Here is a 26,816-nt window from a genome sequence, read left to right as displayed (position 1 = left end):
ACAATACATTTTCGAACAATCTTTGCATTTCTAAAGAGATTTGAGGTTACAACAATTTCAGTCTATCCTTCTATATCATCTAGTGATATTCATGCACAGGTGAAATTAAAGCGTCTATGCACCGTACCTATTTTAAATGTGAACAATCCACTTTCGTGACTCTGCACAAACAACCCCCTTCTTATCTTGTTCCACATTCTGCCATGGTCCACACGTTATACTGTTGTTGACCCTACCTAAAGCATAGTATTGTCATTAAAATGTAGATATAGGCAAGGGTGATCTAACACAACAAATCGGAGAAAAAAAGAAAAGAAAAAGATAGCACACATACAGTACACTTGTAACAAAGATCAACATAGAAATAAAAGACAAAAGAATATCAAGAAAGAAACTCCTTCATATGGTAACATAAGATATGGCATATACCATAGAACTAGGCCTAATGAAACTACTCATTCCCCTGGAAAGAAAAGATTTGCAAACACTAAAAGTGGTGAGGTGGTGATATACTTCAGGTCTTTGTAAACATTGTCTATTCTAGGCCTCTGATTCTGATTGGATGGTGGCGACGCTGCCGTTCAGCTCGCCCTGTCCCGTTGCTCCTGGATGTCCGTCATCTCCCCCACGATGAAGGTGGGCTCTCCTGCTTTGCTATTGGCCGAGACGCTGTCCGGCTGCCTGGACGCCTCATTGGTCAGAGTTGGCTTCCTCGTCCAGCCTGCTGGAGATGGACCAGTACAGGTGAGCGTCCAGTCTGGCTGCAGCCAATGAGATATCTCGTGCCGAACAGGAGGGCGTGGTCACCTTAGGAGAGGGGATGAAGATATTAGTATTGCAAATATGGCAAGAGAAAGCCTCATCCCCAGTTACATTGGAGTGATGACGTATTTGTGTAGGCCGACCCGGAAGTAAGCTGCGCATGGGTTCCCTGGACAAAAAAAGGGTTTTGGGAATATTGTAAAAAAATGAGATCTGTGGAAAACGAACCTGTATGATAAATGCACGTTTTGTTCAGCCGGATAATCTCCACATGTCTACCCTACTTTTATAATGTTCGAATAATAAATCTAATCGCCAGAAGCAAAATGCTAACGTTATGCTATAAACGAACTACAGCCAGGTACAGCAGGGTCGCACAACTTCAACGTCACGCCAATTTAAGATCGATATTCAAAAATACAGATTCAAAATTGTACAAGTTGAAAGCGTTTGTTTTAACAGTTTGCAGGAGGCAGGTACTTGCTTTCAAGCAGAACACGGGGAACAACAAACTTAGCGGGAGTATTTACGTGTTCGGTGTAATGACGTACAACGGCCTCGACAACTTCTGTAGTCCTATTCAGCCACTTGTTAACAACCATCGTATTTCAGACACGTCAACTCTTCAAGAATCACCAGTGGGGTCACTGCTGATGTATTTAATGTCGTAGAACAAAACATGATCCGTCTCTTAAGTCAACCACAGACCTTATTTCCAGCTATTTTCAAACATCTTCAAAAAACCCGTTGACTCTGAGACGAGGGAACCGGAAGTGGTAAAATGATAACTCACTTCCGGGTTTTAGGACTCGTCACTGCACCACTCTTTACATGACATTTTTATTTAGCTGACGTTATTACCCAAAGTGACTTACAATGTGCAATGTCCCGCCAGACAAACTCCAAATAGCAAGAATCGTGCAGGTACATTGGCTATCAATACGCCAACAACAATTGTAAGGGCTACAAAATAAGACAAACCTTTCTGAGTGTTACAAACAGAAGTAAAAAAAAAAAAATGTTTTAGCAAAGGTGCAGTAGAAAGAGGTTTTCAGTTTGCGTGTACGACATCAAATATTTAGTTGTGTGTGATCAGGAGCTTTTTATTATATGTTAAGTGTCTTCTTATTGTATAACTGGATAGGCATAAGTTATAAAAGCTCTGCTGTGTGGCGTTGGTCCATGCTGTGCTTGTCCCTACCAAAATAAACATGAAATAAATGCTTCAGTTCGACTTCCTGCATTTCCCAGCATGCATTTCATCAACCTCAAGAGACCAAGCGTGAGAATTCAGCTGTCGGTTAGACACTACATGTAGGTGGAGACAGGAATAGGGATAACAGCTCGACTTGTTCCAGATTTTCTTACTGACGAGAACGATTGCGTTTTCTGAGAAAATGTTTAAAAAGTAGGGAAAATTTGTTTTAAAAAAATGTTTGGAAGCCATTTTAGCTACAAAATCCAATGTGACGACACTATCTTACATGAAAATATCAGGCATTGCTTTTTTTTAACAGCAAACGAGTGTTGAAGGAGGATTTTCGAGGTGTGAAGATGGCCGGTGTGGCGCAGTGCGCTGTGCAATGATCACCAGATCAAGGGGGTGAAACCCGCCGCCGCTGCGTCTGTAAAGCCGTTGTGTCCTTGGGCAAGACACTTCACCTGAACTTGCTCCTGTGGGTATTGTCCACAGTAGACCATTACATGTATGTATGATCTGTATGTGTAATGTGTATCTGTAAAGCGCTTTGAGTCATTGATAAAGCGCTATAATAAATATAAGGATTATTATTATTATTATTTTGACTTGACTTACTAAGTATTTGATCTTATACAATCTTATATGTACGTAGCTTACTCATTCCTGCATTTTACTAGCACCATTGTATCACTTGCGCTACTTTACTTCCTACTTCCTGGACTTTAGATGTTCACAGCCAATAACTCATTGTAGCTTTTGTGCATATATAAAAAAAACCTTTGATTCTTAAAAAGGATGTTGAAAAAACTCCTTGACAGACTCTGTTTATAGTTGTGGTTCTTAGACAGTAGGGCACTTCACTAAAAAAGTACATTTTCGTGCAAAACCGCCAGAAAATGCTGCTCTTAAAAATTGACTTGTCTTGCTTTCTCTGTGAGATTATATATTTGGGTTTTGGAATAACAAAGCAAGACATTTAAAGACATTACCTTGGACTTTGAGTAAACGGGATGGCCATTTTTTACTGTTTTCTGTCATTTTGATAACTTAAAGGGGACCTATCATGCAAAATGCACTTTTGTACGTCTTTTATACATGAATATGTGTCCCCGGTGTTCCAGGGAACTCACCAAGTGTCAGAAAACACAACCCTCTCTATTTTCCTCCATACCCAAATCTCTAAAAAAGGGGCTGCAACGGATCTGATAAAAACTGATCCAGATTTGAACACTGTCCTGACGTGAGGACGGTGGCGCTACGGCTATTGGGCCAACTCCACCAATCAGGAGGAGACAGCCACGGCCATTGCCGTTCGAAAGCGCTGGAGACGCTGTAGTACATATGCCAGGCCTGTAGATGGTGCTGTTCTCACATAATCTGCCCTTGCTAAAACAGAGCTAAAAAATGTCAAATTGAGCAAAATGAGGCATGGCTAAAATGCATGATCTGTTTGGTATTTTGAAAAAGAAAATGTATAAATATGCCTTATATAGGTATGGTCCTACACTATATTATTCAAATATAGCATGATAGGTCCACTTTAAATTGGTTAATGTAGAAGATATCCAGTAGGTAAATAAATAATGAAAATAATGGTTAATTGCAGACTTAATTCACATGCTTCTCAAAATGTAAACTCTGACGGTATGTATGAGAGAACTCGTAGCCCAGCTGCTGTTAATGATCTGAATCTCTTAAAGTTTTGATAGACCCTCCCGTAGTTTGTCCCCAGTTTTGAAAGACGTTACCTCAAAGGTGTGATGAAAGGCTCCGTAGTCGATGTCGAAGAAGCCCTCTGCCAGCAGCATCATGGGGCTGAACCTGTGACCCCACATCACCTCGTCCGCTAGGTAGGAGCTCCTCGCCTGGCACGTCATGCCTGCACAGAGACCAGCATACTGATGAGTACATACATTCACTAATGCTTATGACTCATTCAGACCCTTGTGTTTCATACGATGAAGGAACAGGGCAACACTCAGAGCAGAAAGTCAAAGTCAAACACACCAAGAGATAATTAATTTAATCTCAATATGAATATTCTATAGTGTCGGCTCCTTCTTTGTTACTCTGCGCCGCACTCTGACTCAGAAAATCAATATTTGGAGTAGGCAGAGACTCTACCTTTACCTCGTGGAAGACGCATTATGAATAGCTCTGATGCTCTGATGCTCTGAGTTCCTGCCAGAAAGTGAGGAACAGTTAAGTCTCAGAATGAATTGGACATAAGACAATATGAGAAGGGGAAACTATAAAAAGAGATAAACACAGGCCATCTAAATCTTCCATTGTAACTTCCTGATTTGTTTCTGACTCTGTTTATAGTTGACGTTTGTCACTATCCAACAACATTAAATACAATCATAAATATAACATAGGCGTTAAACTCTAGAGCTGCAATGAGTAGCCAACAACTTGGTTAGCTGATAGAGAAAAGTCAAATATTTTTATTATTGATTAATAAATAAAAGAAAGAACATTTTCGTGCAAAAACGCCAGAAAATGCTGTTCTTAAATATTGACTTTTCTTGCTGTCCCTGTATTTTTATGTAAAAGTTTTGGGCTGTCAAAGCAAGGGGTCTTTGATTAACGGGATGGACATGTTTTACTGTGTTCAGTCATTTTGTAAAATTGGTAGAAGATAATCGTCATAATAAATTGAATGAAAATAATTGATAGTTTCAGCCCTCTGTATCTCTGCTTTTGAATGTGTAATCGTTGAGGAGATCTATGAGCAGAGATAACTCGTAGCCCAGCTGCGGTAAATGATTTTACCAATCAATATTCTTTGAATCCAGACCTCCTTAAAGTTTTAATAAATGGTGTCTTTTAAAAAAAACTCTATAGCCTGTGGGGCTTTAGTAATGAAAACTGAGTTGTGTTTGAATCCAAAACAAAGTGTGACTAACAGTGAGATGGTTCAGAAGGGGGTCAGTGTCTTGCTCAGGGGCAGATGAGTATTTACTGTGACACACACACACACACACACACACACACACACACACACACACACACACACACACACACACACACACACACACACACACACACACACACACACAACACACACACACACACACACACACACACACACACACACACACACACACACACACACACACACACTCGCACACTCGCTGGTGTTGGGATGTGGATAGTTCCTCTGGCTGTAACACTTTTTAATCTCCTCCTTACACAGAGATTTTAAATGGGATGAGTGATGGGAAAATACAGTATGAGACCAGAATAATACACCACAGGAGAACGCTTGCTCCAGTGATTACTATCCAGTTGTATTTCCTTTAATATAACGTAATCACATATACCATTATCTAAACATATGTATAAGTATATTCCCCAACAACATCAGGCTCTCAAGCTTCCCGAAAGCCTGAAGAGACATATCGAGGTTTTAAAAAGACGTTTCTTTAGATATAAACTCAGACATCCTGGAAGGGGTCATTTAATTGTTCTAATGGACAGCTTTGGACGGGGTTTGCTTTCTGTAAAACAGTGATGGTGGTACAGTAATATCAGACAGCTGTATGCATCTACAAGAGGAATTCCCTAATGCTCTACTAGCCGAACATGCATTTAGAACAAAGAGACTGTTACAATTTAACAGTTATATTAACTTGCATTTAACATTATTTCCCCTACATAACAATGCTATTTGTAATTTAGAATATGATATTATATTTTAAATATCTAACACTCATATTAAACCCATGAGTAATACAAAAAAGGGTTAATGGTGATAGTTATATGGATTGTCCTATCATTATCAGCTCAATGTATTATTTTTTCTTCAATTTTTAGTGTTCATTTACATCGCAGTCATTTTTACAACGAAATGTTTCTGTTTACCTCATTTTCCTTTTCCTTTGTTTACTTCAGTAACACAGTGACATCACTATGTAACACTCTCGCTTCTTTTGGCTTGCACTCCAACACATTGTACGTGATAGGCTAAGAGGCGGGACATCTCTAAGCGGTTGACCAATCACAACAGAGCCGGCCAGCTAACCAATCAGAGCAGACTGGGCTCTGGTTTCAGACAGAGGGTGAAAAGAGGTGCTGCAGCACAGGCAGTATGAGAAAAATAAAGAGCTTTTTGAACATTAAAGCAAGGAGACACGTCCCAGTAGAGACACTACATACTGATATGAACCTGAACATCAGCAGAATAGGACCCCTTTAAGGGAAAATGGTTAACCCAAGGACAGATGGATTATGCCGTTTGCGTTCCTATTACTTCATAACTATTTTTATCCCATTCCTCACCGGTAGCCTCCACCATTCCCTCCAGGATGACCACGATCTCGAAGTCCTCCTTCTGCAGCTGGGACTGAGACATGTCCCAGAACGGGGAATTTGAGTCGATCTCATGGGAGATGACCAGCGGAGAGACCAGGAAGAGACGATCATCGCCCGTCTCAAAGCCCACGCTGATGTCCGTCTGGTCCAGAGGGATGAACTCACCTGGAGGAGACAACCGGAGGTGAGGAGAAGGAAAGGAAGGGATTAGGGTTTCTCTCTTTATCAATAAGTTAAGATCAGCATAACCACAGGCAGCTCTCTAAATCTGGATCATCAAAAAGCCGGTTAATATCAAATCTGCTTAGGTGAAAGGGGAATAATTATGATTTTGAAATGCACTCAAAGGAAGTACACATATCTTTTTACGAGTTGTATAATTAGATAGTAGTTTCACACGTCTGTTGTATTGTCAGAAGTAGCATTAGCTTTTGTAGTAGTCATAGTAATCTATATCATCTTGCACTCAAAGCTTTTATTAAGGTTTTTAAATGAAGCTTTGATTGCCTTTCATCTACTTTTGTGACATTATCATCCTTATAAAAAAGTAATTTTTGGAATATAAATGTAATTGATGTCGCTGTTAACACAGGTATTCAACTCGGTTGACTCAGTCTTTTTTACCACAGTGAAAATGTTTTTTCTGAGAAGCCTGTAAATATGGAATAAAGCAGATAAATTCTTGAGGTAAAAATGTAAAATATATGTGTGTCACATGTTTTAAGTTTGGGTGATAAGTACACCTTTTTTTTCCCAATACATTTAAACACTATGGAGTTAGTTTAGAAATGTTTATATCACTAAATCAGAAACAATCCTCATAGCCAACACTAATTAAAGAAATACTGTAAAACATAGGACAATGATAATATAGGAGTAGGCTAAACTGTATCTGCAACTTTACAGAAGAACCAAGTGAAAACATAGAGATTAGGAAGGAGAATTTCAACAATATATATAACCCAAAGATATTGAAGTGACTGTTATTTGTATATATTGATTGTTGTGCTTTTATTGATGTCTTAAAGGTGGGGTAGGTAAGTTTGAGAAACCGTCTCGAGATCGCTAGAATTTGAAAATACACAACCGGAGAAAATCTGCCACTTCCTTACAGAGCCCCGCCTCCAACACACACGAACGTGCACATGACCAATGAGGGCACGAGATAAGTTTGTGCACAGATGGAAGGCTGACAGGCAGGTAGGCCATCCAGTTATTTTAGCCGGGCCGGCTAAAATGATTGGTCGTGCTTTTTAAAGTACTACAGCTTCCACAGATGACATTTTTTAATGGATTTTTTGTCAAAGCACTTAAAATATTCATTGCTATCGGGATGTTAAGAGCATTCCATGGAATATAACAAAAAGTGTATCTCGAGCCGGTTTCTCAAACTTACCTACCCCACCTTTAATGTGTGCATATGTATAAATGTGTCTGTTGGTTGTGTTTATATGGATATACATATTTTTATATATATTTGTATTTTTGTATTTGGGATTGTGGGAAACGGTATTTCTCGATCTCTCTGTCTGTACACACAAACTGAAAGATGACAATAAAGTTGACTTTGACTTGAATATAAATATAGCGTTAAACTGTCATTACAGCCCTTATTAGTAGAGAGTAAATGTGACTTTATTATAGTTAATTCTCTTGCAGCCTCACCCTCCTGGGTCTGTTTGGACTTGATGAGTTTGGCCCTCATGTTGGCCCTACGATGTGGGAGCTGCGCAGGTCGCCCACCCTGAACATCAGGCAGAGCTTGTCGTCTCTCAGAGAGATGACGGCGTGTTTGGAGAACACCAGAGTCTCCGCTCGCTTGTTGGGCTGCGAGATCTTCACAAACATACAGCCCACCTGCACAGAGAGGAGGAGGGGGAGGCAACACACTCAAATAACTGGAAGAAAAACTGAGGATTATTGTAAAAACAAAGGCATCCCTAGTTTTTCCAAAATGACTAAATGAGTGCTGATTACAAACGCTCGTCCATATTTAAAAGAAGAGCTGACTATTTCTAGTTCTCAGCGTTAAAAGAGAGTAGTGACACTTGAATTAACCTCAGAATCAATATTTTTTAATATGAATAGTAAAACAGCTCAGTGCTAATATGGCATCTTTCCAGATTGCAAGCGTGCATAAACATGATTCTGTGTGTGGATTCATCCTCATCAAAAGAGTGCTTACTACTTGGAAAACATCGAGCTCTGTCAGCACTTTCCAAGTAAATATTCTTTATCAGGAGGCCCACCATCTGCCCCCAATTGGTGTCATTTTGTCTGCATGAACTAACAGGAGGCCTCCCTCGAATCTAACAGACTCTGATCAAACCGTTTTAACATTTGTTTTATCTTATTACCAGGCATTTCAGAAAGGTGGGTTTTTCCCAAATGACATTTTATCATTTGAACATTAAATAAGAATCTAAAATGTGATTTGAACGCTTTTTAGTTTCCTTTAATAATAATAATAATAATAATAATAATAATAATAATAATAATAATAATAATAATAATAATAATAATACATGAGACTTGTATAGCGCTTTTCTAAAAACTCAAAGACGCTTTGACAGAGAATAAAAAACAACAGCATAGCCTGCTTTAATCTGTGTTAAAGCAGGCTATGTGTAGACAAACATCTGCGTATTAGATCAGTCTTCACTAGGGTCAGCAAAAAGTTCAGTGTCAGTATGGCAAAGACATGTTTTTAAAGATCATGCCCTTAGGTTTCATAACAAAATATTAAACATTTGATTTTTTTTTAACAATGACGGAAAAATCTGAAAGCAGTCCGTCATTTTGTCAGATTAGAACAAACTCGGAACAGCGCCAAAGCTTCCCCGCAGCGAGGCTCCGGTGTTATGCCGTGTTATGCATGCTCGCCAAAAAGGAAATGATACCGTTTCCAAACCGAACTTAGCCGTACAAATCATTGAAATGTCTGTGAGTTTTGGCTTTACGCTGTGCGCGCTCCCGCGAGGTGCAGTGGGCATGAATAACACGGCGTGTGTCCCCCCCCCCCCCCCCCCGTTGACAGTTCATTAGCGTGCTTTGTCTCCCCCCCCTCGTTAGAGTTGTGTAAAGGCCGACGGGTCATACTGGATTTTGACGGACATTTTACGATCCTGTCCGAAAAAGCGAAAAAGTCTAGCGCAACTCGGATGTCAAGCTTAATAGCCTCAAAATCTAATACCTGGGTAAAATGTATAAGGTAAAAAACATTATAGTGTCCTTAAATGAACACAATAATGGTCTTTATCATTAATATTAATCACAATGCATATATAATCTGATCATATTTGCTACTCATTGATAATCCTTTCTGTCCATGATTTCCCCTCTCTGGCTCACCATGAAGGCGTTGACCATGGACCCCAGGATGGCCTGCAGCAGCAGCAGCATGGTGCCGACTGGACACTTGTCTGTGATGACGCGGTGGCCGTATCCGATGGTGGTCTCCGTCTCGATGGAGAAGAGGAAGGCGGAGATGAAGCTGTTGACGTTGTGGACGCACGGCGTCCACGTATCATCCTCCAGATGGTCCAGATCCCCCCTTTGTGAGGATAGAAAGGAGTGAGAGAAGGGAAGTGGGGAGGGTGACAAAGCGGGTGTCAAGAGGTAAAAAATAGAGAGCGTGAAGATTTATATTGTTAGAACAGAATTGCAGAAATATGACGACTTGTCTCTCACTTTATATTTACAATCACCTTTCAGCTCCTTCCTGTAATGAATAAGGACTCATCCTCATATTAACTAGACTTTTATGCTGTCACTTTTTGTTGATGCTGCAAAAACCTACTTCTTCCATCATATATCATATCATATTTCATGACACGCAGCATCTTCCCTCTGCTGGGATCACCACCGAGAGTCTGCAGATTTTCTCTCAAACTACTCGCTAATGTGTCTTATTAACACAGCTCCAGCCAGAGAGGGAGGGCTCATTAATGAAAGTGGTGTTAGGGAATTTATATAAAATACGACTTTTATTGACCTGTGTTGGTGACCGAGGAATAGCAGTAACAGCGACAGCTCTCTGGCACGGCTTAAGGTGGCCTGTAATTGATATGAGGAGGTCGCGATTTTACGAGACGGATACGTTAGCTAATTAGAGCGAGGATCCAGCAGACACATCTAGGGAGGAGGTAACACATCATGATGAAATACACTGTAATATTAATACTGCTTTGTCATCTGCTTTTTGGCTGAAAAATGGGGGGTTTTTTGCCTGCGTTGCAGAATATCTTGCAATACTGATCACTCTCTCAGCATCACCCTCCATCTTTCAGCAATTAAAAAGGGAGTGTTGCCTCGTGATAATTGCATTAAAGGACATTTTGTGGAATATCATTAAATATTTGCTTTCTTGACGAGATTTTGATGAAAAGATTAATACCGCTCTTATATCCATTCATTAGGTATCAAGCTACATCTAGGAGACGTTAGCTTAGCTTAGCATGAAGACTAGAAACGGCAAGCCTGTGTCTGCAAAATAGTCTTACTACAAGCACGACTGGAATTAAAAAATGAAAACTCATCAATCATTCATTTAACAATTCGTTTTTTGAATGAAATAAAGCTAGACTAACAATTACCATGGCTGTATATGTATCTTTCCTACATGAAGAGTGGTATTTTCTAACTCTTGGATAGGAAGCAAAAAGGCAAATAAAATGTCAAACCATTCATTTAGGTAACAAGCAGGAGGATTGGGAGAAAAGCAGAAAGAACACAGATAAGGAAAGCCCTGTTTTTGGTCATACATTTGATAAGATTCAAATGTTAAAGTCAAGCAAATACTATTGTAATTTTGAGCTATATGACTTTTGATTAACTAGAAAGACTTTCTACATACTCCTCTATGGCTCAGGATAAAAAAAATAACAATTGAAATGTGCTTCTTCCAACCTGTGTCTCCAATATCTTACCTTAAATAGGCTATGAGGTACCAGATGGCCCCGAAGAAGAGCCACGTGACGGCGTAGGCCATGACGAAGACGACGAGCGAGGAGCGCCAGTTGAGGTCCACCAGCGTGGTGAAGATGTCGGTCAGGTAGCGGTAAGTCTCCCGCATGTTACCGTGCGACACGTTACAGCGACCGTTCTTCTCCACGTAGCGCTGTCTCTTACGCCGAGCCCGGGCTGGTGGAGAAACAATGTGGTTAGCAGTTAGCAATAGATAAAAACCCTCTTTTAATGGTCACACATGCAAAGCACACAGCACCATGTGACATGTGTTCTCTGCTTTTAACCCATCCTAGTACCAGGAGTCTAGTACTAGGAGCAGTGGGCAGCTACTGTACAGCGCCCGGGGAGCAATGGGAGTGAGGGGGGAAGGGGGATGTCCGGTGCCTTGCTCAAGGGCATCACGGCAGGGCAGGAGGTGAACTGGGACCTCTTCCAAGTACCAGTCCACACTCCATATTTAGGTCTGGTCGGGGACTTGAACCGGCGACCCTACGGCTCACAGTCCAAGCCTCTACTGACTGAGCCAATGCCATAATGGATGTATGTGAGCTTTGGGGTTCAGTTTCATAACCCTATGTTCCAAGAAACCCGTTCAAGCCCTTCACAATACTTCAAAAATGTACACAGAGTTCCCTTTCTACATTACTGAAAACATTTCACTGTTTGAAGATACAACTCTGTCTGCAGTGAAAGGATAAGAGAGATTTGAAGATAAACAGAGGAAGGTGCCAGGGGACAGAATTACTCAGAGGAAAGCCAGCCTGCTGAATAACAGAAATCAAAACAGACAGGTGAGGAAAATAAAGGAGAGGAAACACCATCAAACACTCAGAGACGAAAAGCTACAACGTTGGACTCTCCTTACTGTTCAAAGGGAACTGATGGTGCTCTTTATTTGGAGGAGGCCTTTTTACTGTCGTGCACCCATCACAACTGATATTGCTACACATAAAGGATGCAAAACTAATCTATATTTGTTGCCATATATTAAGATTTAAAGGGATAGTTTTGCCCTTCTTTGCCTTGCCCTTGCTATGAAAAACACTTCCTGCATAGATATGTTTGTATACATAGAAAAAAGAAGTCCTTGCCCTTTGACTGCTCTTTTACAAAGTTACACCAAACTGAAAATCTGCCCTTGTTGTTCTACAAAGGTCTGCTTTATAGCTTTATCTCATCAGAAGCTCATCTTATTTTTGTGATCCGGGGAAGGTATCCTCCCACAAAAATAATAAGCGTCCAATGCCTTAATTAGCAGTGACTTTAGAGTCATAGGTCTTTCACAAAGATCTACTGCAGAGTGGAGAGAAAATGAAGCAAACAACGGGCAGTACTATTGGAGAAAACTAATGAAAAAAGTTGTGCAAATCTGTCAAAACCGCTGATGGGTGCACCACTGCAGCGCGATCCAATTAGAGGACATTGATTGACGTTGATCCAGAGGCTTGAGTCCGTCAACGGCTACCTATCTCTGAAGGAGTGAATTAGAAACCAAAGGGGGTCGATAATGACATACTAGCAAACTTTCTTAAGTTTTCGAAAGACTCAACTGAAGACATAACTAATCTTGAAACATTTACCTCATCATGAATCGTATCCATAACAAGTGTGGTTTCTGTTCTGTCTTAATCTGTAATGGTTTTTTTCTAACAGTCCTCTCATCACTGTACCCGGTTTATCAGTTATAATCTTAATGTTTGTCATTATCTTTTACTCCAATGTACTATTTGCATTGCGTTTGCTGTAGCACTTGAACCTTGATTCACTGAAAACTGTAATGTGGATTTGTCTTTTCTTAACTTAACATATTTTCAGTGACAAATAATACTTGGAAGACCTGTAAATGTATCTTTTATTTTATTTTCCAGGCAGAGTCACTCACCCCAGCCGAAGCGTCCCCTCTCCTTCTCCTGCACGACCTTCTTCCTGGGCTCATTGGCTTGGGCATTTCGCTCCGCCAACTTGGCCTGGAAAGACCTGTTGACCTTGGCAAGCGGAGGTGTTGATGGCGTCTCTGTGGTGACGATTTGGCCCAGCTCCTCCGATAGGTTGAAGACTCCGGTGGCGTCGGCGGCCACCTCCACATCGTCCTCTTCCCCCTTCTCCTCCACAGGGAGCGAAAGAGAATCCGGGAGGGAGGGGAACACCGAGTCCTCCAACGCCATGGCCTATGTATGTGTTTGTGTGTGTGTGTTTGGTGTGTGTGTGGTGTGTGTGTGTGTGTGTGTGTGTGTGTGTGTGTTTGGTGTGTGTGTGTGTGTGTGTGTGTGTGTGTGTGTGTGTGTGTGTGTGTGTGTGTGTGTGTGTGTGTCAAGTGTATTAGCGTGTTATTGATATCCTCCCTATGGCAGACTCTGTCCAGAGGCTATTGATTGGATCATTTGTTTGCTTGACTGAAACCTGGAACATAAGAGCAGAACACAACGATCAAATTAAATCCTCTAACTAAGTAACTGTTGTGCTGTCGCTCTGATTCACTTTCAATGATTTTTAAAGAGAAATATACTCTATTACTGCAGGAGCTTTTCAGATCCATGGCTCCTTTAACTCCTCTTAGGATACTATTATCTTGTCTACATAAACAACAAGGCCTTGAGCTTCTGTGTTGCTCTCCATACAGAACTGACTTCCTGTCTCTGCCTGTTTAATAATTTCCCCCTTTTTAAATGCTAAATAAGCACACAAATAAATATAGATATAAATAAAGAAGTAAATCACAATGTTTGAGGTTGATATTGCATAGTTTTGTCAGTAACACATAAAAGTACAATTTGTATATATAGCTGTAGGCAGTGTGACATATGCACTCCAACACTTTCCCTGTTTGGGCACGTTTTCATAAAGCGCCTTGGGGTTAGTGTGCGTGTGTGCGCGCGCGCGCGTGTGTGTGTGTGTGTGTGTGTGCACCTCCTGCTCTGTTTTAATGTGGATGGTTAAGGCCTGCTGAGATACCTTACATAAGTCCCATATGATTATCTGAAACTGAAATATGTATGTGTACATGATGTTTCTCTGACATTTAACACAGTAAACCCGACTCTACACCACTTTAGCCTGACATGATGTGTATTTGGGAAATTTGGAGATGCACGCAAGAGAAGACGGAGGGTGACAATTAAGATGACGCACTACGCCTGACAGATGGATCAGAAATAGCCTTGACGGGTGTCTGTTAGCCAGCCAATAAGCTACAGAAACCAATAGCGTGGATTAATAGCAGCTAATAATAAATAAACCCTTACCTGCTCAGTGTAGCAACTTGTAGGAACCAGGATTGGGCAGATGATTTATCATAAGAAAAACGAAAATCCGGTCCAAAAGCGAACCGAGAGTGGTTCAATGACACCCATTTCTGGTGTTTACCAGCGACGCAGCTTCAGTCCACTGCTGTTCGCTTTTTTCCAGGAAAACAAAGAGAGCACCTCGATCCGACCACTGAGACGAGTACACGAAAAAGAGCGAAAAATGAATCATAAAAATGAAAAACCACCGGCTAAATGAACCCAGGTGAATCTATCACGGCATCTGGAGGACATGTGTCGGACAGTGGATGTGTGAAATGGTGGCAACAGGATAACCCAGCAGCGTAGAGAGCTCCATCCTCGGTGCATCTGATGGAGGCGGTCAGGTGTGGACTGCTGAGCGGCGGAGGATGCTGTCATCAGCCCAGCCCCTACCGAGCCGCAGCCTGCAGACGGTCCGCAAACAGACCTCTGCACGCAGCTCAGAGAGGAGAAGTCCCAGAGGCTCTTTATGTAATAATGTTTTGTTATTTTCTACCAATAAGTGGTTCAATGCATATTTGTGTGGTTCTTCTATGGAAAGTGTTATGCCAAGCCCAAAAACCTACCTATGTTAACTGATTTAATAATGATGCTGATATCCAGTGGTGTAATTTAACTAAGTATGTATACCTAAATAAACAATTTGAGGTACTTAGTGTTTTGTTATTTTGTCCAAATAAGTGGTTCAATATGTGTGTGGTTCTTCTATGGACAGTATTATGCCAAGCCCTTAAAACCTAATAAAATGATTCATACAGCTATTTTTAACTGATGTAATAATGATGCTGATATCCAGTGGTGTCATTTAACTAAGTATGTTTACGCAAGCATTGTCATTAAGTATAAATTGAGGTACTTGTACTTTCCTTGAGTGTTTTTAGTTTATGCTGCTTTAAATACTTTTTACTCCATTACATTTATTTTTAGATATTAAGTTAGTTTGCAGATTTAGATTATTAATACAAAATATAAATCATCACATACATTATCTAGCTAATTATAGGTTAAGTAGTTCAAATAAAACCCACTTGTATCAAGTACAACACTGAACTAATGAACACATGCATGCAGCAATAATTGTAATAGTTTAAAATATATGGTGCTTCTAACTTAGTATTTTCACACTTTTTAACAGTATTGCTTATTTTACCTAAGTAAATCCTCTGAGTACTTCTTCCATCTCTAATGATATCTGATACATTGAATCGTCATTATAATTAGGGTCATTTTCAACACCAGCTCCCCGTCCTCCGGCCTCCAGATGGCGGTATATGTGTTCCCAGCAGCCGGTGCTTCAGTCCTCCTTTTCCAACATGTCGGTGTACGGGCCAGTGGTGAAGATTCACCCCGTCGTTCTCGCTTCTATCTGCGACTCTTACGAGCGGAGAAATGAGGGAGCGAGTCGTTGTATCGGCACCCTGTTGGGTACGTAGAGACTTTAATTATTTGTTGGGCGGGACGCTGTCTGATAAAAGACGCGATGGCTAGCATGCTAATGTTAGCTTCCCTGCGATTAGCATCCCTGCTAGCGCATGTTAGCTGGTTTCAATCCAGTAGTAGCTAGCTACATCTGGTTAGCCAATACAGCTAACTAGCAGCATCTCTTGTAACAGCTGGCTGTTATCAATACACAGATGGGAACATTAACTATCTGCCAAGTCATTTAACCTTCTCTGATTAATATATACTACCATGGTTAATATATAGCTACATCTGGTTAGCCAACACAGCTAACTAGCAGCATCTCTTGTAACAGCTGGCTGTTATCAATACACAGATGGGAACATTAACTATCTGCCAAGTCATTTAACCTTCTCTGATTCATATATACTACCATGGTATGTAGTAACACATATTGAAAATAGTTAATTGTAGTTGTTGATGATGGTTCGTCATGATTTTAGCCTCTTGTTTGGTAGCTATCATGGCTAAGGCGGCTAGCTAAATAATAATGCCTCATATGCAACATTTCTCTTTCAGGTACTGTTGACAAGCACTCAATTGAAGTGACCAACTGCTTCTCTGTCCCTCACAATGAATCTGAAGATGAGGTATGTTGTTATACTCATTTACTCACAGTATACATGGATACTTTATTGATCCCATATTGGGAAGTTCTTTTGTTACAGCAGCAATGTGTTCACGCATTAACATATTTAAAAGGTGGAATAAAGTATAGATAAAGAATACAACGTTTAAAATATTAAAGATACATTTGAATGTTCTACTACAGCAACAGATATATAGACGTATATAGCAGTAGCAGAAATGTAGAAGAACATTCATTATTGTGCTGTCCAACACTTTAAGGTAGAATATTTAACATGTACCCTACTTTTAGGCTTATTACAAATAAATGTAGACTTAGATGGCTGCCTCATATTGCATTGTTTTGTTATAGAAGGGCCAATAAGTCAAATGAAACTCTTTTTGTCAACAGGTTGCTGTGGACATGGAGTTCGCTAAGAACATGTACGAGCTCCACAAGAGGGTGTCACCCACTGAGGTCATCATCGGATGGTGCGTCGGTTGATCAAATTAGAAATGTCAAAGATGGAATATAAAATACGTTTTCTAACCAGTGTTAAATCTGTCCTCCCAGGTATGCCACAGGATTTGACATCACAGAACACTCGGTGCTCATTCATGAGTACTACAGCCGTGAAGCCACCAACCCCATCCACCTGACCATGGATACGGCCCTGCAGAGCAGCAAGATGAGCATCCGCGCCTACGTCAGGTGTGCTGATTATCCTGTTTCAAAACACTGAGCTCAAGGTTTATCTCTAGTTTGAGCCCTGTACATGGTCCTTTTTTGAGTGATCAACTACAAATGAAGTGCCTGTTTAATTGTGCTTCTCTATTTCTTACACAGTGCGCAGATGGGTGTGCCAGGAAAGACAGTTGGGGTGATGTTCACCCCGCTCACTGTCAAGTATGTCTACTTTGACACTGAGAGGATAGGCGGTAAGATTACAAACAATAAATGAAGATAACTTTTTGAGAAATCTGTGTCTGACTAAATATCTGTGATCGTCAAATTCTCATAGTGATATTTGAATTGCTGTCTCTAAAACAACTTAATGGTGTTTGTCAACTTGGATAGCGCCTGTTAATTATTTCCCCTGCCAATACATTTATAACTCTGTCCCGGTTTTTTGGCTCTTAATTGCAGTACTGCACTCTAATAATCCCTTGTGTGTTTTCCAGTGGACCTTCTGCAGAGGACTCGTGTTCTTCCAAGTCGCACCAAGGGGCTGACCTCTGATCTGTCCCAGGTGGGGGGCTCTGCAGCCAGGGTTCAGGACATGCTGACCACCATGCTTGCATACATTGATGATGTGCTGGTGAGTAATAGAGCAATTGAAACGATAATGTGACTCAAATACGATAAGATTAGTATAAATGCCCCAAATGATTAGCAACAGGTGAAAACTGAATAACTGTCATGTATATCCGATAGTTGATTAACACATACTATTGTGGATTGGCTCTCATAGCAGGTCTGTGGGTGTGGGTATTAAAAAAGAAACCACTGACCTATACACAGGGTTCTTACTGTCATTAAAAACCTGGAAAAGTCATGGAAATTCAAAAAGCTAATTCCAGGCCCTGGAAAAGTTATGGAAAACAATATTTTTCCCAAAGTTTTGGAAAAGTCATGGAAATCTAACTAAAGTTGCATCAAATATAATTTATATTTTAGCTAATCGCCGAAATAGTAATACTATAATGATAATAAATACTGTATAGTAATGAAACGTAAAATGGTATTTTGCTGGTGAGAGATTTTAGTTGCTTTAGCGTGTAGAAGCTAGTAAGCCTACTGTTTGATTTGTTTTACATTACATTGCATTTAGCTGACGCTTTTATCCAAAGCGACTTACAATAAGTGCATTCGACCAGGAAGATACAAACTTGAAGAAAACAGAATCATATTAGTACATCAGGTTTCATAAAGCCAAAACATTTCAAGTGCTACTCAACTGGTTTTAGATAAGCCAGTCCTTTATTAGTATATAAGTGCTTTGTTAGTAATTCTTTGTTAGTAATTTAGATCGGCACAAGATGTTTCAGACCTTATTTTCCTGTTCCATGTTAAAATTAAAATGTTTCAGTGGTACCGCTGAGAAAGAGTAATTGTTTTGGTCATGGAAAATTAGGTAAAGGTCATGAAGTCATGGAAAAGTCATTGAAAATCATTGGTGAAAAAGTCTATAAACCCTGTATACATAGTTGTCAAGTTTTCCTTTAAATGTATGTGGTATATAGATATTCTGCACCTGGATGCATTTTAGAGAGAGTGATAGAAGTTCCTGAGACTTGGTGCTGTTTTGGAAAAAATATATAATTTATGTATTAAAGTAAGTCAGTCTTAATATGTACCTACAATAGAATTGTAGAAGAACAATTATTTTGTATGCTGTAACTTTCCAGGTTAGACTTTAAAAACACGGAATCAGCCACGAAAACTTCAATCAGTGCATCTCTAATGATTAGAGTATGTGCAAAATGATGAAGCAATACCTTCTGCTGTTAGTTTTCCTTGTCATATTCCAGCTATTCTACACTCGTATCACTATATATGTCTCTAGAGATCATTTGTAAAGTAATGGAGTTTGTGGTGTGTGTAAAGCTAATGCTGTTCGATCTGTCTCAGTCTGGCAAAGTGGCGGCCGATAACAGCGTGGGTCGCTTCCTGATGGACCTCGTCAACAAGGTGCCCACCATCTCAGCCGAGGACTTTGAGAACATGCTCAACTCCAACATCAACGTGAGTGCTCCTCATTTGCATACAGATAAATCTTAACATAAACCGTTTTTATAATCACTTTTTCCTCATTTGGGTTAGTGCATCTCTTTCTGCCTTTTCTTATTCTCAATTGATTTGGTGTAAGCAGTTTTTATGCAGCATCATTTTCACATTGATTACAGGAAGCACTTAATAAGGCTTTGCTTTCCATTGTTGGTTCTCTCCTAACTATAGTGTCATAACTCTTGTTCTGCACACTGTGGGTGTTTCTCAATCGCGAGTACGCTTGCTTGGTAGCACATGTCTGCCGAGCATCTTGCTTCAGAAGCGAGTCAAGAATACTTCCTGGCATTCGGAAAACAAAGAGTGCAACAGGCTAGCAAGTGTGCAGGTGTGCGTCATATGAGAGGCCCCGCCTTACATTTTCCGTCACAGATTTGGGGAAATTGGTCCGTGCGCAAAGCATTGTGGGGATTTTAAGACCGCGGAGTCTACTCGTGTGCAGCCTCGATATTTCTCCAAACGGAGTACGCCGGGCTCGGTAGATTTCCAAGTATGCTGGAGATTGGAACAGTACTTCGGCGGCACTCGATGACGTAGTATGCTTGAAATAGTGGCTCTGGAGCAGCTTTACTCGCGATTGAGAAACACCCAGAGTCTGTCTCTGTGACCTTCTTGTAACACTGTTAAAGGAGTATAAGCATATTTAGGTAATGTACTAATTGTATGTCATCATGAACACACTTGTAATAACAAAATGAATGTGTTTAATGTGTTGCAGGACCTGTTGATGGTGACCTACCTGTCTAACCTCACCCAAGCACAGATCGCTCTGAATGAGAAGCTGGTGCTGCTCTGAGGGGATTTCATTGAAGTGATATTTAATTTTGTATTTTTTTTTTTTTTTTTTTTTTTTTTGGGCAGACATGAATAAATATGTTTAAGTCATACAGTGTTCACCTTTGGGTTTTTCCAGGCATTGTTTTTGGTAATACTGTAATTACAAATAAGACATTTAGATTTCTCACACGTGGCTAATGATTTTTATGGAAATGGATTTTTGAAGTAATATTTGAAACCATATATAAGGTAGCTCACATTTACTGACTAACTCCTGTAGTGTTATATATGATGTTTGAAATTAAAGTTGCAATTGTGTTTTTATGCATACTTGATGACTCTTGGCCCACAGAGGGCCATGTCTTTCCAGCTCGTCCCTATCTGTCTGTCTGTATCTGTGCGCTCATGGAGCCTCCTGCATCTTTCCCCCCCCTTCTTCTTGACCCTCTTCTATCCCAGGTGTTAAATCCTCATCTCTCTCATCATCTGAGAGCTCAAAATCTGAATCTCCCTGCACTATCTGGTACAGAAAATGTCTGCTTCAGTTCCGTCTCCTGCAACAATATTGAGTCATTAAGTCCATGAAGATGGTCCTGACGTCCACTAGAATGGACATTTATAAAAGAGCTGTTATTTCAAAACTTGAATTATTGAATTGCTTTCAGAACTGATTATATAGTTCCTCACATGTTAATAAACAAGAACATATAGGATTTTCATGTTAAAAATAACAATTATTCAACAATATTTTACTTCTGCTTCTAAAACATTTTGTTTTTGGTATGCCAGCCATTTTGGATGAAAAGAAAGAGGAACTTCCCAGCATGCGATTTTAACCAATGACATATCACTGGAAAGACCAGGATGTCCTCTGTACAGTAAATCAGAGATTGATAGAGTAGCTCAAAAGAGTAAAAGGAGATGCATGTTAACAAAATGTGCACTACAGTGGGCTGGGTCCCAGGAGGATATTATAAGAAATGTTTGACACGTTCGCCTGAAAAAATAAGCAACTCATTCTCAAAAAAGTAAATTTTATTTTTGAATGATTGTATGTAACGCATGAAGGTCTGTAACCAACAAATGTCTGATGACGTCAAACAAGAGAGTAGATTTTTTATATTTCACTACATAAATACACATTCAAATCAGAAGCATATGTTGATTATTCAAGTTGCAAAGCCCTTGTGACAGGCCATGCCCGGCCTGAGTTACCATTGAAGCTTAGTGCAAATAGTGGGCATGAGGAAGTCACACAGATTACAGCCTGTCTGTGCAGCAAATGTCAATCTACAATATCAGGAAAAAGCTGATTTTTTTTTTATTGCATAATCACTACAATCTACAATCCTCAGGGTGATTTCTGATTGCTGAGTTGTTGCAGAATCACACTTGGATCCTCAGGGTGATTTCGTATTGCTGAGTTGTTGCAGAATCACACTTTGACCCTTCAGGGTTTAGTTTCTGAGTCTTTTCCAGATTTACTTTGAGGATTCACCATTTTCTCCAGGGCAGCGTAGCTCTGCACAGCCCGGTCATACACGGAGGTCTCCCGGCTGACTTTACGATGGTCGCAGCTTTCTCCGGGTTAATACATGGAGGCGCTCACCGTCATCAGGCCCGCAGGTAACATAAACCTTTTAATCCTGGAGCCCCCGGGCGAGGAACAGCCCCAGGACACCGGTGAAGCCGATTACTCCTGCCCGGGGATAGAAGTCCTTTGGTGGGTCCTTCAGATAGGCATAGGTGTCGCTCCCACACTGGACCACGCTTTGAACTTTGGGTTTAATTGTGCTGTAGGTGTCCTTGCACCACCCCGTGTATGGCTCCGTGAACTCCCGCAGGGTGGCGACACTCTGCTCCAGCTGACCCGCTTCAGGCTGCACATTTCGGGGCTTCTGCAGAGGAGGAGGAGCGGTGTACAGAGACAGCTCGTCCCGGAGGAGTGAGAGGGCGGTCGGCTGTGGATCCCCGTCACGGGAGGCAGCAAAGACGCGGGTCGGGAATAATAAACTCACAGGTCCCGGCATTGCACTGCCTGTCACCTTCAACATGAACCCCGCGTGCCATGCAATCTCTACGGTGTCTCAGGAGGGACCTGGTTCATACTCGAAGCGATAATAACGCCACCTTTCAGTAGTTTGGTGACAAACGCTTTTATTATGCTTGAAAGAACAACATCAATGTCAAGCTATTTCAAAGTATGCTAGACAGGTTTTATTTTTGATGCATACACATTGCAATATACGTTATTATTTTACTGTTTTAAGAAGTATTTAGTGGTCGAATATAGGGACTAATGTTATTCTGAGATTATTCTTGAGTCCAATTTGTTAGTTGTATTGTAGTCTATATTTATATTTTTGCTGAATTTCATTTAATTATCAGCTATTGTGCAGATTAACTTTTTAAATATTAAACATGATCTTGTATTCTGCATTGTTATAGATGTAACTAGGCTACCTGTTATGTACAGCATAGCCTATCCAAATATGAATATTAGCTCCTATTCAGCATACTTTAAAGGTAATAATAAAGTTATACAACACGTTAATAAAGCAGTAATTATATTCTGATAATGAATAACACTTTGAGATGGTATTTTTTCAAGTATTTTTGTTGTCGCAATAAAGAGTTTTGTTTTAAAACACCCTAAAAAACTACAAATTGAATTTCCTCTTCCGTGAATCTGACGTCACTGTTCCCATGGCAGCCTGATAGCAGCCCGGTCGTCTCCATGGAAACGGAACAAGCGTCAACAAAAGCAACAGTCCACACGATTACTAATGGGAAAAGCTAAATTTACATATTCAACTCTTTTTTTAAGGATATTTCTTAAACTATTTGACCTGTTTCTGTTTCGAGGGAGTGGTCGTGCCTTTTTTCTAAGAAACAATAAGCCAAAAGTAACTTGTTTTTCTTCTGAATGGAGTTTGCTGGAGCATCATCGCTGCAGCACCTACAGGCTCTGTCCAGCTTGTTATCAAACCAGCAGGAGGATGAAGATGATGAAGACTGTAAAGTAAGATATTGTACACTCTTGATTTAGTCTGCCCAGGTTTAACAGTTAATTTAGTTCACTCAGCATTCATATGAAGAATATTGAATGCAATACACACAAAGTAATGTTTTAACTTTGCTAGTTAGTGAATGGTGTGTATTTGTAGTTTTTTGTCTAATGACTGAATTAGCCTAATGCATGCAATTGTTTTCCTCTTTCTGTCTGCTTATCTTTGAGAGATCATATATTCTATCCTCTGTCTTTCATCCAAACTGTCCCGCCCAACTAATTTTATTTATTTTTATCTCATGAATTGTTACTCATGGCAGAGGAAAATGTTGATATATCTGAAACCAAAGACGTATATCCATTAGAGTGAATTACAAAAATGTGTAATCTAATCAAGCTGAATCTCAAACTCCCTGTTTGCTTTACGATAATATCAATTATTTTCAACAGAATATCAACGCTTGTGCCCGGCTTGGTCCTGGACAAGTTGGTCCCCCATCCAAAACAGATGAAGAAGGTAATGCTTAATATTTCTTCTTATACTTAACTTCTAAAAATGAACCCCAACGTCATTATACTTACTCATGTGCCTTGATGAAACTACATTTGCTCATGTGTATCTATGTGTATTTAGTGTCTACTGCCTATGTGAAGAAGAACAGCAAAGATATCTGGAGCGAGGAAGAGGTGGCTGAGGGCTGCCAGTATGAAGACGATAATGACCCGCGCCCACAGCCTGAGTAAGACTGCAAGGCAGAAGACAAACACACCCTTGCTTTAAAGGGGACACACACTGGCAACACCCTCACAAGGATTACACCTTTCCTCATTCTTCTTTAGTTTAATTCAACCTTAAAACCAAAAGGCCAAACCATCCAATGCATTGAGATTACCTCCCTTCTTTATTCTAAACTTTATTGTAGTATTACTTTATACTTGGCTTTGTCATTACCCTTGTACTGCTTTTGATTTAAGGGAACATGAAACAAAATGTATACAGCACCAGCTTAAAATCAACCCCAAAACATGTTTAAACCTCTGGAACTGTACTCGTAATTGTTTCGATAAATGTATTTCGTTTTTCATTTAAATAATTGTATTTTTATCCTACAAATTATTTATCCTAATTATTAAGTTCTAGGTCTTCTTTCCTAATCAAAAGATTTTAATGGCTTTTTGAATATTGTAATGGCATTGCCTCGCTTCTGTTAGTATGTGTCTTTTCTTAGTTTTTTATAAAAAATAAATACAATCAATGATGACTAAAGTGATAAAGGTTGAATATATGAATGTTCCCTCTCCATTGACCTCAGCTGACCCTCAGTGCCCGCTCCTTCCTGTTTGTTTTCCGTTTCTGGTTAATGCCCTGTTGATTTAGTCTAATGTCATGTTACATTACATTACATTATATTGCATTTAGCTGACGCTTTTATCCAAAGCAACTTACAATAAGTGCATTCGACCAAGAAGATACAAACTTGAAGAAAACAGAATCATGTATCATGCTGATGGGAACTTTCCCCCCTCGTAGTGCGGGTGCAGTGAGCCGTTTGGCCGATGCAGAGCAGAGTGCACGTGCTGGGGTGTATGGTTTAACCATGTCCTGAATGTAGGAAGGGCCAGATCCATTCGCAGCATGGTACGCTAGTACCAGTGTCTTGAAGTGGATTCTAGCAGTTACTGGAAGCCAGTGAAGGGAGCGGAGGAACGGTGTGGTGTGGGAGAATTTAGGAAGGTTGAAGACCATATGAGCCGCTGCATTCTTGATGAGCTGCAGAGTTGTTACATTTATGTGTGTATTACCTTTGTGTTCAGGTATGAAATAATCCTGAAGCAGAGTGTCGGAACAGAGGATATCTTCCTTGGCTTGAATGGAAAAAACCCATCCTCCATGTGCTGTGAATCAATGCTGGTAATTTATCATTTTTTTATACTCAATGTCCTTATTTTGACACAGAAAAATAAGAAAGCTTTCAAGGATGTATTCGGGGTCAGCAGCAGGAGACACATTATCAGGCTATATAACAGGCTCTCCCATTGCCAAGGGTGGGGTCGTTTTGGATAATTCATTATAAGAAATAGATCATTTCAGACTCAAACACTAATAAACATATTTGAAACTTAATGCCGGGTATAAAAAGTGTTAAGGAGCCTACAATTAAACTGTTAAGCTGCACAACAAGACAGAGTAAGTGTAACTGTTTGGAAAATCTGACCAGAGTTAAATAAAGACAATGAAAATCAATTTTTTTCTCCACCAAAACAGATCAAGAAACTAAATTACAGTAATGTAACAACCTTAGATAGTTTAAGTAATGATAAACAAGAGTGAGAATATGATTTAGACAACGTTACATAAGTAGAATTTTGTTTTCTTTCCCCATGAAGATCAAACTGTGTACAATATTAATGATGCTGACTTTTTCCCACTCATAGGTGAAAATCAAACTACCAGACACTAAAGCAACAGATGTGGTCCTGGATGTAAAAGAGAAGTTCCTTGATCTGCGGACACTTAAATAGTAAGGGATGCTTTGAAAATGTTCTCTTTCAATTTGAATCCCCTCAAGACGGAGCAGCAGCAGTTCAGACCAAATGCTCCCATTAGCAGACATTTCCTTTTAATCAGAGGTTCACGTCATGATCTGAGCTTTGATTGCCGTTTCACACCGCTCTTAACATCCTCCTCCTCTCAGATTCTCCCTTTAACCTGTCTTTTTTCTCTTCAGTAAACTCGGTCTTCATCTCCCACATCCGATCCACAGCCACGAGGGAAAGGCTCAGTTCTTCAGTGAGAGGGAGGAACTGGAGGTGACTCTACTGATCAAACGACCCATGGATTTTATCAACATGCCTTAAGAACGAGTGACTACAGCCAACACGTATTTGAGAGACGTAAAGAAGATTGATGTATATTTTAATGCTGTTTTCTACATATGTCTCCTTTTATTCCATGAGTAATAAAATATGTTTTTTTAATAAGCATTGTGTCTTATAATGTGATGTTTTTTTTATTGGTAATGCAAAGGTTCATCCATCATTTTTTTGGCTGATACCTTATTTATTGTGAATGGTATAATCATAGCTGCTATTGCAAACTGATTTTGAAAAGTGGGCCTATGAGGGGAAAGCCGTACATTAAATAATAGTTTTAAAATCAGCCATTTAATACAATATTTACATGCATGCGTGCGTGTTTATTTAGAAATGATTTAGTCGTTTTCATTAGGAAGATGCCCTCTGAATTGGACTACTGAGACCTTATTAACTCTGGAGTCCTGCATTCAAAAGGTTACTCAAGTAAAAGTAGAAAAGTACTGGCATCAAAATATAATTAAAGGTAGGGTAGGTAAGTTTGAGAAACCGGCTCGAGATCGCTAGAATTTGAAAATACACAACCGGAAAAAATCTGCCACTTCCTTATAGAGCCCCTCCTCCAACACACACGAACGCGCACATGACCAATGAGGGCACGAGATAAGTTTGTGCACAGATGGAACAGTTATTTTAGTCGGGCCGGCTAAAATGATTGGTCGTACTTTTTACAGTATTACGGCTTCCACTGATGAAATTTTGTTATGGATTTTTTGTCAAAGCACTTAAGATATTCATTGCTATCGGGATGTTAAGAGCATTCCATGGTATATAACAAAAAGTGTATCTCGAGCCGGTTTCTCAAAC

General features: G+C 40.0%; 4 protein-coding genes across 4 annotated transcripts; 2 read left to right on the top strand and 2 right to left on the bottom strand.

Annotated features, from left to right (window-relative positions):
- Positions 1-316: 316 nt before the first annotated feature.
- Positions 317-13,457, bottom strand: LOC117500409 (G protein-activated inward rectifier potassium channel 3-like). The gene is given in 8 exon segments (XM_034153335.1): positions 317-807; positions 3,712-3,842; positions 6,248-6,445; positions 7,946-7,993; positions 7,996-8,137; positions 9,632-9,833; positions 11,209-11,422; positions 13,131-13,457. Coding segments are annotated over 8 exon segments (1,335 nt in total). The 5' UTR covers positions 13,414-13,457; the 3' UTR covers positions 317-690.
- A 2,353-nt stretch (positions 13,458-15,810) lies between these two features.
- Positions 15,811-20,455, top strand: eif3f (eukaryotic translation initiation factor 3, subunit F). The gene is made up of 8 exons (XM_034153138.1): positions 15,811-15,957; positions 16,513-16,583; positions 16,973-17,052; positions 17,135-17,272; positions 17,408-17,499; positions 17,743-17,879; positions 19,193-19,306; positions 20,067-20,455. Exons 1-8 carry the CDS (start codon positions 15,846-15,848, stop codon positions 20,142-20,144), a joined length of 822 nt encoding a protein of 273 aa, XP_034009029.1. The 5' UTR covers positions 15,811-15,845; the 3' UTR covers positions 20,145-20,455.
- A 687-nt stretch (positions 20,456-21,142) lies between these two features.
- Positions 21,143-22,324, bottom strand: LOC117500312 (MICOS complex subunit MIC26-like). The gene is given in 2 exon segments (XM_034153136.1): positions 21,143-21,779; positions 21,781-22,324. Coding segments are annotated over 2 exon segments (603 nt in total). The 5' UTR covers positions 22,180-22,324; the 3' UTR covers positions 21,143-21,575.
- Positions 22,325-22,892: 568 nt separating this feature from the next.
- Positions 22,893-26,087, top strand: dnaaf6 (dynein axonemal assembly factor 6). Its single transcript, XM_034153137.1, has 6 exons — positions 22,893-23,147; positions 23,586-23,652; positions 23,770-23,875; positions 24,951-25,047; positions 25,572-25,657; positions 25,865-26,087. The coding sequence occupies exons 1-6, from the start codon at positions 23,052-23,054 to the stop codon at positions 25,992-25,994; spliced, it is 582 nt and encodes a 193-aa protein (XP_034009028.1). The 5' UTR covers positions 22,893-23,051; the 3' UTR covers positions 25,995-26,087.
- Positions 26,088-26,816: the final 729 nt, after the last annotated feature.

This window comes from Trematomus bernacchii, unplaced genomic scaffold (genome assembly GCF_902827165.1).
Source record: "Trematomus bernacchii unplaced genomic scaffold, fTreBer1.1, whole genome shotgun sequence".
Taxonomy (NCBI): domain Eukaryota; kingdom Metazoa; phylum Chordata; class Actinopteri; order Perciformes; family Nototheniidae; genus Trematomus; species Trematomus bernacchii.
This window is presented reverse-complemented; position numbering and strand designations above follow the sequence as displayed.

Excerpts from the sequence above, each read along its gene's own strand:
- eif3f (XM_034153138.1), top strand. The coding sequence starts at position 15,846 with ATGTCGGTGTACGGGCCAGTGGTGAAGATTCACCCCGTCGTTCTCGCT. Across the intron at positions 15,958-16,512 it reads TTGTATCGGCACCCTGTTGG|GTACTGTTGACAAGCACTCA; the intron begins GTACGTAGAGAC and ends TTTCTCTTTCAG. Across the intron at positions 17,053-17,134 it reads ACTGAGGTCATCATCGGATG|GTATGCCACAGGATTTGACA; the intron begins GTGCGTCGGTTG and ends CTGTCCTCCCAG.
- dnaaf6 (XM_034153137.1), top strand. The coding sequence starts at position 23,052 with ATGGAGTTTGCTGGAGCATCATCGCTGCAGCACCTACAGGCTCTGTCC. Across the intron at positions 25,048-25,571 it reads TGTGCTGTGAATCAATGCTG|GTGAAAATCAAACTACCAGA; the intron begins GTAATTTATCAT and ends TCCCACTCATAG. Across the intron at positions 25,658-25,864 it reads GATCTGCGGACACTTAAATA|TAAACTCGGTCTTCATCTCC; the intron begins GTAAGGGATGCT and ends TTTTCTCTTCAG.